The following is a 16,025-nucleotide window of genomic DNA, read 5'->3' as shown; positions in this document are numbered from 1 at the left end:
CAAATTGTAACAACTCACACAACAATATTTCAAAACAAATCGTAGAAGAAATGTATGATGGTCTTTATTTTGTACAAAGTATTACATTATAAGACACCGCTCTTCTCGGATCCACAATTTCTTAGCTCGAACAATTATTTTAGTGAAACAATTCGATAATAAATGAATAAAAATTGTACTAATTGTCGTCCCTTCGAAAGCAGGTTTATCACCCGGCACAGAGGGTAATTTGGGATTTCTCCCAAACCAATTAACAGGGATTATACTCTCCAACCACCTGAAGTGAATTCTTTACATGAACCGTCCAGGCCAGTGCAGGTATCAACTTGCAGTTTGGCTGATCAGCTGAGATTTTCTGCAGCATTTCATCGATCACCGTGTGATTCCTTTCACAGAGACCATCACTGAAAGGACTTTCAGCTGCCGTGTTCCTGACCAGAATGTTCATGTTTTAACACACGTCTCCAAACTCATCATTAACAAATTCCCCTCCATTATCAGTCAGAAACCTAGCTGGTGCCCCAGGTCCAGTCCCTGTCCACTTCTCAATGACTTGTTCTAGAATCATCCTTTTGTCCTTACCATGTATTATTGGAGAAAGACTAAGTTGGGTTACCATATCGATAAAATGTAGAATTAAAATAATTCTGTCTTTGTCTCATACCTTTAGATGCACAGCAACTTCTTCATGAGCCAAGGGAAGGATGTAATCGCTTTGTCCGATACTTTGTACTAATCTGTTCTGAGTCTCGTATACTCTTCATCAACCAGCCCTGCATCTTGTAGCAGGATTTTTAATCTTTGTTCGATAGGACGAGCAAATTGTTTGTGCAGCTTCAAGACAATTTGTAATTTTTTTCTGATTCTCTTCGCCTGATGTCACGAATCCTTCTCGAACCCTATGATTAGAAACATCAGGTTTTGTTAAGAGAATACGATAATGTCCTGATTGAGTAAACTGCAGATCTACTGACTTTCCAAATAAAACAATCATTCCTTGTTCCATGTCCAGTTGCATTTGTGCCTTTTTCATGAAAGGTTCACTCAACATTAAACTGAGCAGGTTCACTGTCAGACACACCAGACTACACCAGTCCTGGAGTGCTGACTCCAGCTACTTTACATGGAATCAACACTCTCTTTAGTGGCTTCAATCTATTAATATCACCAACTGGAAACCTTTCATACTCCTTAACCTTGTGTCACTCTTCACCATGAGGTGAATCTTGGTAACATCTTCAATCTGATCCACACACTGTTGAGGTGCAGCCACTGTGGAATGAGGCAAGGTTAGACAGGTGAGGGTTTTGTCCCCTGGAGTTTAGAACAGTAAGAGGCAACTTAACTGAAACATATAAGATCCTGAGGCATTTTGACAGGGTGGATGTGGAGGGCATGTTTCCTCTAGTAGGAGAATCTAGAACAAGGGGTAACTGTTTAAAATAAGTTCATTTAAAGCAGAGATGAGGAAACTTTTTTTTCCCCAGAGGGTTGACAGTTCCTGGAACTCTTCCTCAAAAGTTGCTGTAAGAATCACCATTGAATATTTTGAAGGCAGAGCGAGATAGATTCTTGATTAACAAGGGAGTGAAAGGTTAACGGGGTAAGTGGGAATGTGGGGTTGAGGTTACAATCAGATCAGCCATTATCTTACTGAACGACAGAGCAGACTCGAGGGGCTGAGTGGCCAATGCTTGCTCCTAACTCATATGCTTGAATGTATCAAACATAGAACAGGTGACTGAGTCTGTGACTAACACACTCATCACTGGACCAAATTCCTTCTGATATTCCAATTCCTTCAGAGTGATAACCATCATCATTGTGTTCAGCCTCAGAATTCTCTGTGTTGTGTCTCACTGCGAAAGTTTATCACACGATGATGTTTTCATTCAGACCTGAAACACCTATTAATAGTTCCCCAGTCATTGCTGGGGTTCAATCACCTATTAGTGCTGTTCCAATCCTGTCTTTTGTTGCGATATCCAGACACACTAAAGATGCTTTCACCCTCACACGAAACCTGTCAAAGTCCAATTATGCTTCACAGGCAACCAATAGATCATCTATCTTGTAAATCTCAATGAATCTTTATAAAAGATTCAAACCTTCATCAGTATCCAACTGATGGACATCCAGCTCACAAAATACTTTGCTTCTGATCTTTTTGTCAAGAAGTGACAGTGCCAAGGCCAGACCTTGTTTTCTCCTTGGTCGGGATGTAACCTGGGGTAGCACGGTAGCACAGTGGTTAGCACTGCTGCTTCACAGCTCCAGGGACCTGGGTTCGATTCCCGGCTCGGGTCACTGTCTGTGTGGAGTTTGCACATTCTCCTCGTGTCTGCGTGCGTTTCCTCCGGGTTCTCTGGTTTCCTCCCACAGTCCAAAGATGTGCGGGTTAGGTTGATTGGCCATGCTAAAATTGCCCCTTAGTGTCCCGAGATGTGTAGGTTAGAGGGATTAGTGGATAAATATGTAGGGACAAGGGGGTAGGGCCTGGGTGGGATTGTGGTCGGTGCAGACTCGATGGGCCAAATGGCCTCTTTCTGCACTGTAGGGTTTCTATGATTGATTCTATGATTGAACCCGTGTCCACATCTTCACCTCATTCTTACATTGATCGGATGGTTCAGACTTCAAGAACATCAGCGGGGAATCAGACCCTGACAATTCCCACTGGCTTTCAACCATTTCTCACAAAAACTGCTGGGATTGTAAGCTCCTGCCTGAAATATACTTTCCTTTAGTTTTTAAAATTCACCATGAGACAAACATTCCCTGTTACCATGTTATAATCTTGACAGCATTATGGTGAAGGAAGAAACTGAAGCTAACCTTTATTTGGAATAGATTTATTTGCAGAGTAAAACATTACAAGTACATACCTTCCAACTCCACTCTGTGACAGTGTCTCTTTATTTGCACTCATCCGATCAATGCCCTCCATTTGTATATATTTAATCTCAAATAATTTAGTTAACACCCAGAGTTGGAGCAGATAATGGGTCTAATCTGAGTGATTGCCACAATGTCTCGACAGGGGTTGAATCATTCTTTTGCTCCCACACTGAGTGCCAGTAAATGGCCTCTCACCTAGATGAACTCTCTGGTTTCTCCACAGATGATGACTCAGTGAATCCTTTCCCAAACTCAGAGCAGGTGAATGGTCTCTCTCCAGTGTGAACTTGCTGTTTCTGCAGAGCAGATGACTGAGTGAATCCCTTCCCACAGTCAGCACAACTGAACAGCCTCTACCCCAGTGTGACTGCATTGATGAGTTTTCAGTGCAGATGGGTAATTGAATCCCTTCCCACAATCCTCCCATTTCCACAGTTTCTCTGTGGTGCCAGAGTCCTTGTGTCTCTCCAGGTTGAAGCTTCGTCCACATACAGAACGTGTCTACAGTTTCTCCCCACGCTGCATGTTGTGATGTTTTTTTCAGGCCGTGTAACTCGTCTACAAAGAGTCAAATAGGTTTGAGAAACCCAATGAATTCCTTCTGAGCTGTAATGACTCTGACTGGAAAGATACAGCGGAGCTACATGTAAAATAGTTTAAGTTTATTGATTAGTGTCACAAGTAGGCTTACATTAACGCAGCAATGAAGTTACTGAAAATCCCCAAGTTGCCACACTCCGGCTCCTATTTGGATACACAGGAGGGAGAATTTAGCATAGCTGATGCACCGAACCAGCATGTCTTTCCGACTGGGAGGAAACTGGAGCACCGGAGGAAACCCATGCAGACACGGGGAGACCGTGCAAACTCCACACAGACAGTGACCCAAGCCAGGAATCAAACCCGAGTCCTTGGCGCTGTGAGGCAGCAGTGCTCACCATAATATGATAGTAAACTAATAAAAATAGAAATGTGCTGAATTAGAAAACCATAAAAAATGGTCCACCAATCACTTCAGTCTCCACAGTTGCATGGCTTCTCCCTAATGTGATTGAGAATGGAGTTGTTTCCTTCCATGTACAAAATTCTCTGCTGTTCAGATAATCTGATGCTTTATACAAGTTTCCTGACCCCAAATCCTCCTCTTCTCAGACCAACTATATGAACACCTAAACAGAGCTGAAGTTATTTTTCAATTCAGCAGAAACAGACCCAAAGGAACATGGTTTAGTCTGAATATGCTCAACAGGAAAATACAATCACAATAGTTCCTTGTGAATTCGCTGGTGTCTCAGAAGAGTGGATGAGGTAACATATCCCTTCCCACTCCGGGAGCAAGTGAATGGCCTCTCCCCTTTGTGAATTCGCTGGTATATTGCTAGGCTGGATGAGTCAATGAATCTCTTGCCACACACACAGTAGGTAAAAGGCCTCTCTCCAGTGTGAACTCGCTGGTGTACTGCTAGTTTGGATGACTATTAAATCCCTTCCCACACTGGGAGCAGGTGAATGGCCTCTCCTCGTTGTGAGTTCGCCATTGTATTGCTCGGTTGGATGAGTCCAGCGAATCTCTTCTCACACTGGGTGCAGGTGAATGGCTTCTCCGCGGTGTGAACTCGCTGGTGTGTCAGGAGACTGGATGACCAACTGAATCCCTTCCGACACAAGAGCAGTTGAATGGCCTCGTCCCAGTGTGAATTTGCTGGTGTCTCAGCAGAGTAGATGAGTGAGCAAATCCCTTCCCACACTGGGGACAGATGAATGGCCTCATCCCAGTGTGACTGCGTCGATGAGTTTCCAGCAGGGATGGGTAATTGAATTCCTTCCTTGGTTGAATTTAAAATACAGATGGAGCATGAGAAGGTAAAATCCAAAACCAGTGTCTTGTACTTAAACTAAGGAGACTATAAAGGGATGAAGGAGGAGTTGGCTGAGGTAGACTGGGACAAAAACTTTATGGTGGGACAATTGAGGAACAGTGGAGGATTTTCAAAGCAATCTTTCACAGTGCTCAGCAAAAGTATATACCAGTGATAAGGAAGACTGTAGAAAAAGAGATAATCAGCCATGGATATCGAAGGATATAAAGGAGGTATCAAATTGAAAGAAAATGCATACAAAGTGGCAAAGATAAGCGGGAACCTAGAGGATTGGGAAACCTTTAAAGGTCAGCAGAAAGCCATGAAAAAAGCTATAAAGAAAGGTGAGATGGATTATGAGAGTAAACTAGCTCAGAATATAAAAACAGAAAGCAAAAGTTTCTACAAATATATAAAACGAAAAAGAGTGGCAAAAGTAAACATTGATCCTTTCATTTAGGAGCAGATCCCAGTTTTACACCAATCTCTGAATTCTCTCCAGGTAGTGAATAAGGCATAGTGTCATCTGCGAATTTTGACACACTACACTTAGTCCCCAACTCCAAATCATCTATGTAAATCGTAAACAATTGCGGCCCCAACACTGATCCCTGAGGATCACTAGTCACTGATCGCCAACCAGAAAAACACCCACTTACCCTCACTCTTTGCTTTCTGTTCTTTAACCAATCCTCTATCCATGCTAATACATTACCCGTAACACTGTGCACCTTTATCTTATGCAGCAGTCTTTGGTGCGGCACCTTGTCAAATGCCTTCTGGAAATCCAGATACACCACATCCACAAGTTCCCCATTGTCCACTGCACATGTAATGTTCTCAAATAATTCCACCAAATTAGTCAAACATGACCTGCCCTTCATGAACCCATGCTGCGTCTTACCAATGGGACAATTTATATCCAGATGTCTCGCTATTTCTTCCTTGATGATAGATTCAAGCATTTTCCCTACTACAGAAGTTAAGCTAACCGGCCTATAGTTACCCGCCTTTTGTCTACCTCCTTTTTTAAACAGTGGCGTCACATTTGCTGTTTTCAATCTGCAGGAACCACCCCAGAGTCCAGCGAACTTTGGTAAATTACCGCAGGTGCATTTGTTATTTTTCCCGCCATCTCTTTTAGTACCCTGGGATGCATTCCATCAGGACCAGGAGACTTGTCTACCTTTAGCCCCATTAACTTGCCCAACACTACCTCTTTCGTGAGAATGATAGTTTCTAGGTTCTCACCTGCCATAGCCTTCCTGTCATCAATTTTTGGCATGTTATTTGTGTCTTCCACTGTGAAGACCGACACAAAATACCTGTTCAATGCCACAGCCATTTTCTCATTTCCAGTTATTACATCCCCCTTCTCGTCCTGGGCAAAGAAATGGCAGATGGAGTTCAACCCTGATAAATGCGAAGTGATGCATTTTGGTAGGAATAATGTAGGGAGGAGCTATACGATAAATGGCAGAACCATAAAGGGTGTAGATACGCAGAGGGACCTGGGTGTGCAAGTCCACAGATCCTTGAAGGCGACGTCACAGGTGGAGAAGAAGGCATATGGCATGCTTGCCTTTATAGGACGGGGTTTAGAGTATAAAAGTTGGGGTCTGATGTTGCAGATGTATAGAACGTTGGTTCGGCCGCATTTGGAATACTGCGCCCAGTTCTGGTCGCCACACTACCAGAAGGACGTGGAGGCTTTAGAGAGAGTACAGAGGAGGTTTACCAGGATGTTGCCTGGTATGGAAGGGCTTAGTTATGAGGAGAGATTGGGTAAACTGGGGTTGTTCTCACTGGAAAGGCGGAGGATGAGGGGAGACTTAATAGAGGTGTATAAAATTATGAAAGGCATAGATAGGGTGAACGCTGGGAAGCTTTTCCCCAGGTCGGTGGTGAGGTTCACGAGGGGTCATAGGTTCAAGGTGAAGGGGGGGAGGTTTAACACAGATATCAGAAGGACATATTTTACACAGAGGGTGGTGGGGGCCTGGAATGCGCTGCCAGGCAAGGTGGTGGAGGTGGACACACTGGGGACGTTTCAGACTTATCTAGATAGCCACATGAATGGAGTGGGAATGGAGGGATACAAAAGAATGGTCTCGTTTGGACCAGGGAGCGGCGCGGGCTTAGAGGGCCGAAGGGCCTGTTCCTGTGCTGTATTGTTCTTTGTTCTTTATTCACCGTCATTCTAAAAACAGAAGTTGCTGCAAAATCTCAGTACGTCTGACAGAATCTGTAAAGACAGGAACAGTTAATGTTTCCAGTTGAATGTGACTCTTCTTCAGTGTCAAAACATTAGCTCTGTTTCTCTCTCCAGAGATGCTGTCAGACCTGCTGAGTTTTTACAGCACTTCTTGTTTTTATTTACGAGTTCAGGACTCAGACAAGACAATCCACAATACAAATCTTACAACTGGGCCAGGGTTTATTAACATCAGCAGAAACAGACACCAATGAAAATGGTTGGGACCTTGATGTGATAAACAGCAAAATTCAGTCCTTGCAGTCACTCGTGAACATGATGGTGTTTCAGCAGGTGAGGTGACTGAGTGAATCCCTTCCCACACACGGAGCAGGTGAATGGCCTGTCCCCAGTGTGAATTCGCTGGTGCTTTACCAGGTTGGATGATTGACTGAATCCCTTGCCACAATCAGAGCAGGTGAATGGTCTCTCCCCAGTGTGAACTCGCTGGTGCCTCCGCAGGCTGGATGGATCACAGAATCCCTCCCCACACTGAGAGCAGGTGAATGGCCTCTCCCCAGTGTGAACTCGCTGGTGCCTCTGCAGGCTGGATGAACAAGTGAATCCTTCCCCACACTGAGAGCAGCTGAATGGCCTCTCCCCTGTGTGAACTCGCTGGTGTTTCTGCAGGTTGGACAACTGAGTGAATCCCTTCCCACACTGAGAGCAGCTGAATGCCCTCTCCCCAGTGTGAACTCGCTGGTGTGTCTGCAGGCTGGATGAACAAGTGAATCCCTTCCCACACTGAGAGCAGCTGAATGGTCTCTCCCCAGTGTGAACTCGCTGGTGTGTCTGCAGGCTGGATGACTGAGTGAATCCCTCCCCACACTGAGAACACGTAAATGGTCTCTCCCCCGTGTGAACTCGCTGGTGCCTCCGCAGGTGGGATGAACAAGTGAATCCTTTCCCACACTGAGAGCAGCTGAATGGCCTCTCCCCAGTGTGAACTCGCTGGTGTGCCTGCAGGCTGGATGACTGAGTGAATCCCTCCCCACACTGAGAGCAAGTGAATGGTCTCTCCCCAGTGTGAACTCGCTGGTGTTTCTGCAGGTGGGATGACTGAGTGAATCCCTCCCCACACTGAGAGCAGGTGAATGGCCTCTCCCCAGTGTGAACTCGGTGGTGTGTCTGCAGGTCAGATGACCGAGTGAATCCCTTCCCACACTGAGAGCAGATGAACGGCCTCTCCCCAGTGTGGCTGCGCCGATGAGCTTCCAGCAGAGATGGGACTCTGTATCTCTTCCCACAGTCTGCACATTTCCATGGTTTCTCCATGGTGCAGGTGTCCTTGCCTCTGTCTTGGGTGGACAATCAGTTGAAGCCTCGTCCACACACAGAACACGAGTACAGTCTCTCCCCGCTACGAATGTTGTGATATTTATTCAGGCTGTGTAACTGGTTGAAGCTCTTTAGTCAGTGCACTGGAACACCCTCACTCGAGTCTGGCAGTGTGTTGGTGCTTTTCCAGTCACACTGATGTTTGAAATCTTTTCAAATCGACAGACCAGACAACCATTTCTCCTTCTAGATTCAAAGGCCGATGATATTCAGCTCCCAAGGAATATGACTCTGTCAGATCGAGATGTGACGTTTGAGATTTCGGCCTGTGATTCCTCTTTCAATATCCTGTAAAACGGGTTTACAAAAGTCATCAGTGTCAGTACAGGATAGAAATTCAGAACAGACAATTCTAGTTTCTATGGAACATTCTTTCCTATTTCAGTCCCAAAAAGCTGTAACTCTCCATTCCACACACTCTCCCTCCATTCTCACTCTGCTGTATCTAATATTCACCCTCCCAATTCTCCTGAAGGTGCTGATTGAGGCTGATTGACAGATCCATGCTCACTGCTTCCTGTCCTGGACACAGAGACCATAACAAATAGGAGCTGCAGTCGGCCATTTGGCCCATCGAGCCTTTTAAACTATTCAATGAGATAATTTGTTCATCTACCTCAGCATCATTCTCCCCACACTAAACCCATATCCCTTGATATCTTCAATATCTAGAAACCAATCAATCTCTCTCTTGAAAATAGTTGATGACTGAGGCTTCACTGTCCTCAGGGGTTGAGAATTCCAAAGCTTTACCACATCCTTCAGTGAAGAAATCCCCCCACATATTAGCTTTTGCTCCAAAATCTTCTGTTCCCCATAACCCTTGACACCCTTGTCAGTCAAAGATCTGTCTAACTGGAATATATTCAATGATCCTCAGCCTCCACTGGTCCGTGTGGAAGAGAAATCCAAAAGACTAACAACTCTCTGAGGGAAGAGATGTCTGGAAATATATAACGTAGCTACAGTTCCATATTACAAGATATGAGGAAGGATATATTGGCATTAGAGGGAGTGCAGAGAAGGTTCACCAGGTTGATACCGGAGATGAGGGGTTTGGATTATCAGGAGAGGCTGAGGAGATTGGGTTTGTACTCGTTGGAGTTTAGAAGGATGAGGGGGGATCTTATGGAGACTTATAAGATAATGCGGGGGCTGGATAGGGTGGAGGCGGAGAGATTCTTTCCACTTCGTAAGGAAGTTAAAACTAGAGGACACAGCCTCAAAATAAAGGGGGGTCGGTTTAAGACAGAGTTGAGGAGGAACTTCTTCTCCCAGAGGGTGGTGAATCTCTGGAATTCTCTGCCCACTGAGGTGGTGGAGGCTACCTCGCTGAATATGTTTAAAGCGCGGATGGATGGATTCCTGATCGGTAAGGGAATTAAGGGTTATGGGGATCAGGCGGGTAAGTGGTACTGATCCACGTCAGATCAGCCATGATCTTATTGAATGGCGGGGCAGGCTCGAGGGGCTAGATGGCCTACTCCTGCTCCTATTTCTTATGTTCTTATGTTCTTATATTCAGATCCCAAGGAATATGACTCTGTCTAGATGTGGCGCTGAGATTTTTGCCTGTGATTCCTCATTGAAAATCCTGTGAAATTAGTTTGCAAAAGTCATCACAATCAGTATAGGATAGAAATTCAGAGCAGACAATTCTAGTTTCTATCGAACAATCTTTCCTATTTCATTCCCAAAAAGTTGTAAATCTCCATCCATATCTATGGATTCTCACCTGCTGTTGTGAGATTACTTACTGTGCTAACCCCAGTCCAACGCCGGCATCTCCACACTCTGAGTGGAAACAGAGAGAAGTAGGAGAGGCCGGAGGTGAGGAGAGAGATTTTATACATCTACAACTCAACAGGAACTTTGACAGAATTTCCAAACCCTGTGAACACCATGAGCTCCAAGCTCCTCTCCAACCCACACACCATCCTGACTTGTCTGACATCCAGTACGGAAAGAACAGAAATTTATTTCATATAAATACTGGGAAGACTGAACCCATTGTGTTCAGTCCCCACTACAAACTCCACTCCCCCGCCAACAACTTTATCTCTCCTCCTGGCAACTGTCTGAGGCTGAACCAGGCTGTTCACAAACCAGGGTGAAATAGTTCATCCCAAGATGAGCTTCCAGCCACATGTCCACATCATCATTAAGACCACCTTCATTCATAGAAGCATTAATAGTAATTAATTAACAATAATGAATAATAAAATACAGTGTAGAAGGAGGCCATTCAGCCCATCGAGCCTGCACCGGCAACAATCCCATCCAGGCCCTATCCACATATTTACCTGTTAATCCCCCTGATACCAAGTGGCAATTATCATGGCCAATCCGTCTAACTGGCACATCTCTCGACTGTGGAAGGAAACCGGAACACCCGGAGGAAACCCACACAGACACGGGGAGAATGTAGAAACTCTGCACAGACAGTGACCCGAGGCTGGAATTGAACCCGGGTCCCTGGCGCTGTTAGGCAGCTGCACTAACCACTGTGCCACCGGGCCACATGTCAGTGCCATCGCCCGACTCCAGCCCAGTCTCAGCTCATCTGGAACCCTCACCCATTCCATTGTGACGTCACACCCTCACCCATTCCATTGTGACGTCACACTCTCACCCATTCCATTGTGACGTCACACTCTCACCCATTCCAGTGTGACGTCAGGGCTTCACTCTCCGATCACAATCCCTGCCGGCCTCCCACATGCAGCCTCAATGGCGGCAGTCAGCCCGGGTCTAACACTACAAGCTGCCGCTCCATTTGGTACAAAGTGGGGGACCGGGAAGTTCATTTCCGGGGATTGGGTTTGAACAACATGTTTAAGGAGCCTCTCCACCCACCCGGTGGATTCATCGCTCCCCGCGCACCGTCCTCTACCTTGTATTGATCTCGCTTCCGAGTTAAAACCGTCCGTCTGTCCGTCGCCATTACCCGCACTTCCCGCCCCTCATTCACTCCGATTGGTTGGAGGACCAGCCGCTTCTGCTCAGTCCTCCAGCCCCGCCCCCTCTTCCTATTGGCCCGGAGCTGCCGTCAATCAGCCCCCCGGGCATTGTGATGTGGAGCATGCGCAGTGTCATTGCTGTCCTTGGCGCTTGTTTGTCCCGGAGAAGCGGAGTCAGCGTTAGGCGGTGGCTGGGAGGATTTGGAAACACTTTGTGGATCCGCAAACCCTTCAGAATCATTGTCAGCTCCCTGGTTTGCAGCTGCGGGGCTTCTCCCTCCCTCCCTCCCGGGAACAGGCCCAGGTTAACGGCCCCATCCTGGCTCAGCCACTGGAGGATGGTTCACATCAGAGGATGGGGGAGGGGGACAATAAATAAGAGGTTACACTTTGGCCTCAAATCAATGAGGATTCTGATCTCTGGGAAGGAAGGAAACCCTGGGAGGTGGGCGGGGAGGATTCACAAACACCCGCTGGAGGCCCCAACACCCCCAGTAAAAAGCTGCAGCTCCCGGGTTTGCAGCTTTTTCCCGGGAGGGAGTTGGGGAAGTTTTGTGGAGACAATTCCCGGCTGGTTCAGTTAGTGGTTCCTGGGGCTCAGAAACCCTGAGTTAGAATCCTGAACCCCACACTGGGTGGTTGTTTTATTAAATACTTTTTATTTATTAATCATCTGTTGAAGAAAATATTAATTTGTTTTGAAAATTCATTTTATAGCATTTGTGAAAAATACCCATTAAAATAGCAATTCTCCCAATGTATTTCATAGAATCCCTGCAGTGCTGAAGGAGGTTATTCGGCCTGTCGAGTCTGCACTGACAACAATCCCACCTCGGCCCTATTCCAGTAACCCCACATATGTAACCTGCTAATCCCTCTAACCCACTCATCCCGGGACACTCAGGGGCAATTTAGCATGGCACATCTTTGGACGATGGGAGGAAACTGGAGCATCTGGAGAAAACCCACACAGACATGGGAAGAATGGGCAGCATTCCACATGGACAGTGACCCAAGTTGGGAATCGAACCCAGGTCCCTGGAGCTGTGAGGCAGCAGTGCTAACCACTGTGGCGCCTACATTGCTGATGAGAATTTTAATTTACTGACTTGGGAATTAATTCTCGGGAATAGTCATTCTGAAAATGACCATTAAAATGTGTTTTAATTTACCCCATGATGCCAGATTTCAGTTTGCATTTCAAAATGGAATTGAGAATGTCTGGGAGCAAATGGTAAAATGAGGTTTGAGACACCAGCTGCAATTATTTTCTGTGACTGATGATACCTTTGTCCCTGTGCAGGAGGTAATTCCGCTGCTGTTGTGGCACAAATAAAATGGAGCCTTTCCTCGGAACAGGCCCATGTTAATGGTCACTGTGGTGTTTCATTGGTGAGCAGAGCACATGTGCCCATTGTGGTAACAACAGAGTCAGTGGGGCTGCACGTCCCCTGACTTGGAAGGAAAATAATTGACTCCTTGATTGTACTCTCAATCTGTACATGGTCTGGAGGACTGAATCCAGCTGGAGGGAGAGGGAGCTGGGCTCAGAGTGGAGATGGGGCAATGAGTTTGATTTCAGCTCAGGGACAAGAGAGAGTGTGTGGGATGGGGATTACAGCTCAAGATAAATGAGATAGAGAAATGTTTCGTGGAAACTGAAATTGTCTGTTCTTAAGTAATTTTTAAAAACTCTTTGTAGGGAACTAGAAGAGGAGGATTCACAGACAGGAAACTCAAACTAAACTTCAGATCAAAGTCTGACAGAGCCATTCGATTCATCATGACCTGAATATGATTGCTTTTGACAGTGGAGGGAGAAATCATTCCCTGTTTTGTCAGTGGGAGAAAATTTCAAAATTCAATGTGACAGAAAAAGAACTGAGACACACACACACACACACACACTCCAGTGAACTGACTGTGAATCGAGCTTTAACCAGTTACACAGCCTGAAAAACATCACACCATTCACAGTGGGGAGAAACCATACACATGGTCTGTATGTGGATGAGGCTTCAACTAATCATCTATCCTGGAGAGACAGAAGGACAACAGCACCGTGGACAAACCGTGGAAATGTGAGGATTGTGGTAAAGGATTCAATTCTCCATCCCGGTTGGAAACCCATCGACACGGTCACATTGGGGCTGAGAAAATGGAGAAACCATGGAAATGTGATGATTGTGGTAAAGGATTCAATTATCCGTACTTGCTGGAAAATCATAGACACAGTCACACTGGAGAGAGGTCATTCATCTGTTCTGTGTGTGGGAAAGGATTCACTACCTCATCCCACCTGCTGTTACACCAGCAAACTCACACTGAGGAGAGGCCGTTCAGCTGCTCCACCTGTGGAAAGGTGTTCTCATGTTCATCCAACCTCAGTGCACATCAGCGAGTTCACACTGGGGAGAGATTGTTCACCTGCTCCTTGTGTGGGAAGGAGTTTGCTGGGCCATCCGGTCTTTGGTCACACCAGCGAATTCACACAGGAGAGAAGCCATTCACCTGTTCTGTGTGTGGTAAGAGATTCACTCTGTCATCTAACCTGCTGTCACACCAGCGAGTTCACACAGAGGAGAGACTGTTCAGCTGCACTTCCTGTGGAAAGAGGTTCAGGTCTTCATCCAACCTCAGTGCACACAAGCGAGTTCACACTGGGGAAAGGCCGTTCACCTGTTCCACGTGTGGGAGGGAATTCACCAATTCATCCGGCCTCCTGTCACATCAGCAAATTCACACTGAGGAGAAGCCATTTATTTGCACATACTGTGGAAAGAGTTTCAGGCAGTTATCAATCCTCACTGCACATCAACGCACTCACACTGGGGAGAGTCCATTCACTTGCTCCATGTGTGGGAAGGGATTCACTCAGTCTGGCAGCCTGCATTTACATGAGCTCACCCACACTGGGGAGAGGCCATTCACCTGCTCTGTGTGTGGGAAGGGATACACTCGGTCATCCCACTTGCTGACACATCTGCAAGTTCACAATTGTCAGCAGGAGTTGGATTTTGCAGTTACTGCAGCTTTAATCACATCCAGGATTGATAGTCTGACAATATTTGGTTTGTTTCTGCTGACATTAACAATCGCTACAACTGGCTGAAGTTTAATATTCTGAAATGTCACTGATTTTCAGGGCTGTTGTGTCCCTTTTTAAAAGCACCATCTGTGATTTTTTTTAAATTCAGGAACTCTCAACAGGAACTTCTTTATAATAAGTTTATGAACTTTTCCTGCAATCTGAAATTGATGTTTGGTGCAAACTGTACAATTCAGTGTCTGAAAGGTTCCACTGCTTAAGATTTCCAATGAGAAAATGCTGACAATTCTTACTGACTTGCACATTATTCACAGTGACACTTCCACGATCATATTTAATTATCAAGGAACATAAAACAATGCACAGATACTTGTTAGAACTGAACTTGAATATTGCTGAAAAGAGAGACCTGTTGCTGAATCTCTTCATCATGCACTCATCAGGACAAACAGAAGAATGCCAAATTTCAAATGATCACAATTGGTGGACTCTCATTGACTTGAAGCATCACCATGGAGAAATCAATAGAAGACTAGGTTTCTCAAGCTTCTGGGAAATTCAAAAAAGGTGCTAGGCTTGAAAATTCCCCTTTTGTTTGCAGGGAAAGGATCGCTGCGTATAAATGTAAGTTGCTTCTTGCAACTATAACTGAGCCGTATTATGAACTCGACTGATTAGCTTCAATTGATTATGAGTGTAGCTATTGGCACACTCAGGATTGTTCAGCAAGTGCTGCCCAATCTGTAATCACAGTAAACATTGTATTTTTGCTTTTGTGAGTGTTTCCTGCTGAAAAAAATCACCACCTATTCTGACAAATCAAGGAACATGCTGTTTTATTCTATCAGCCACTCACTGGGATGTACAGCCTGGTACCCGGCACTGCACTGGCAAAGATATTCATAGTAAGAAGTCTTACAACACCAGGTTAAAGTCCAACAGGTTTATTTGGTAGCAAAAGCCACTTGCTTTCGGAACGCTGTTCCTTCGTCAGGCTCCCACCCACCTGACGAAATCTAGTGGCTTTTGCTTCCAAATAAACCTGTTGGACTTTAACAAAGAACAAAGAACAGTACAGCACAGGAAACAGGCCCTTCGGCCCTCCAAGCCTGTGCCGCTCCTTGGTCCAACTCGACCAATCGTTTGTATCCCTCCATTCCCAGGCTGCTCATGTGGCTATCCAGGTAAGTCTTAAATGATGTCAGCGTGCCTGCCTCCACCACCCTACTTGGCAGCGCATTCCAGGCCCCCACCACCCTCAGTGTAAAAAAACGTCCCTCTGATATCTGAGTTATACTTCGCCCCTCTCAGCTTGAGCCCGTGACCCCTCGTGATCGTCACCTCCGACCTGGGAAAAAGCTTCCCACTGTTCACCCTATCTATACCCTTCATAATCTTGTATACCTCTATTAGATCTCCCCTCATTCTCCGTCTTTCCAGAGAGAACAACCCCAGTCTACCCAATCTCTCCTCATAGCTAAGACCCTCCATACCAGGCAACATCCTGGTAAACCTTCTCTGCACTCTCTCCAATGCCTCCACGTCCTTCTGGTAGTGCGGCGACCAGAACTGGACGCAGTACTCCAAATGTGGCCTAAGCAGCGTTCTATACAGCTGCATCATCAGACTCCAGCTTTTATACTCTATACCCCGTCCTATAAAGGCAA

At 45.8% G+C, this 16,025-nt stretch overlaps 2 protein-coding genes across 2 annotated transcripts in view; one reads left to right on the top strand and one right to left on the bottom strand.

Moving 5' to 3' along the window:
• The window catches only part of LOC144484333 (uncharacterized), a 71,952-nt gene that overhangs the window by 39,981 nt on the left and 15,946 nt on the right, over positions 1-16,025 (top strand). Inside the window, 1 exon segment of the mRNA XM_078202872.1 lies at positions 671-706. Coding sequence (XP_078058998.1) covers positions 671-706 — 36 coding nt within the window.
• Positions 6,988-11,323, bottom strand: LOC144484314 (uncharacterized). The gene is made up of 2 exons (XM_078202855.1): positions 11,243-11,323; positions 6,988-8,637 (listed from the first exon to the last, which is right to left on the bottom strand). The coding sequence occupies exon 2, from the start codon at positions 8,284-8,286 to the stop codon at positions 7,276-7,278; it is 1,011 nt and encodes a 336-aa protein (XP_078058981.1). The 5' UTR covers positions 8,287-8,637; positions 11,243-11,323; the 3' UTR covers positions 6,988-7,275.

The sequence above is a fragment of the Mustelus asterias genome, unplaced genomic scaffold (genome assembly GCF_964213995.1).
Source record: "Mustelus asterias unplaced genomic scaffold, sMusAst1.hap1.1 HAP1_SCAFFOLD_100, whole genome shotgun sequence".
Lineage (NCBI taxonomy): Eukaryota > Metazoa > Chordata > Chondrichthyes > Carcharhiniformes > Triakidae > Mustelus > Mustelus asterias.
This window is presented reverse-complemented; position numbering and strand designations above follow the sequence as displayed.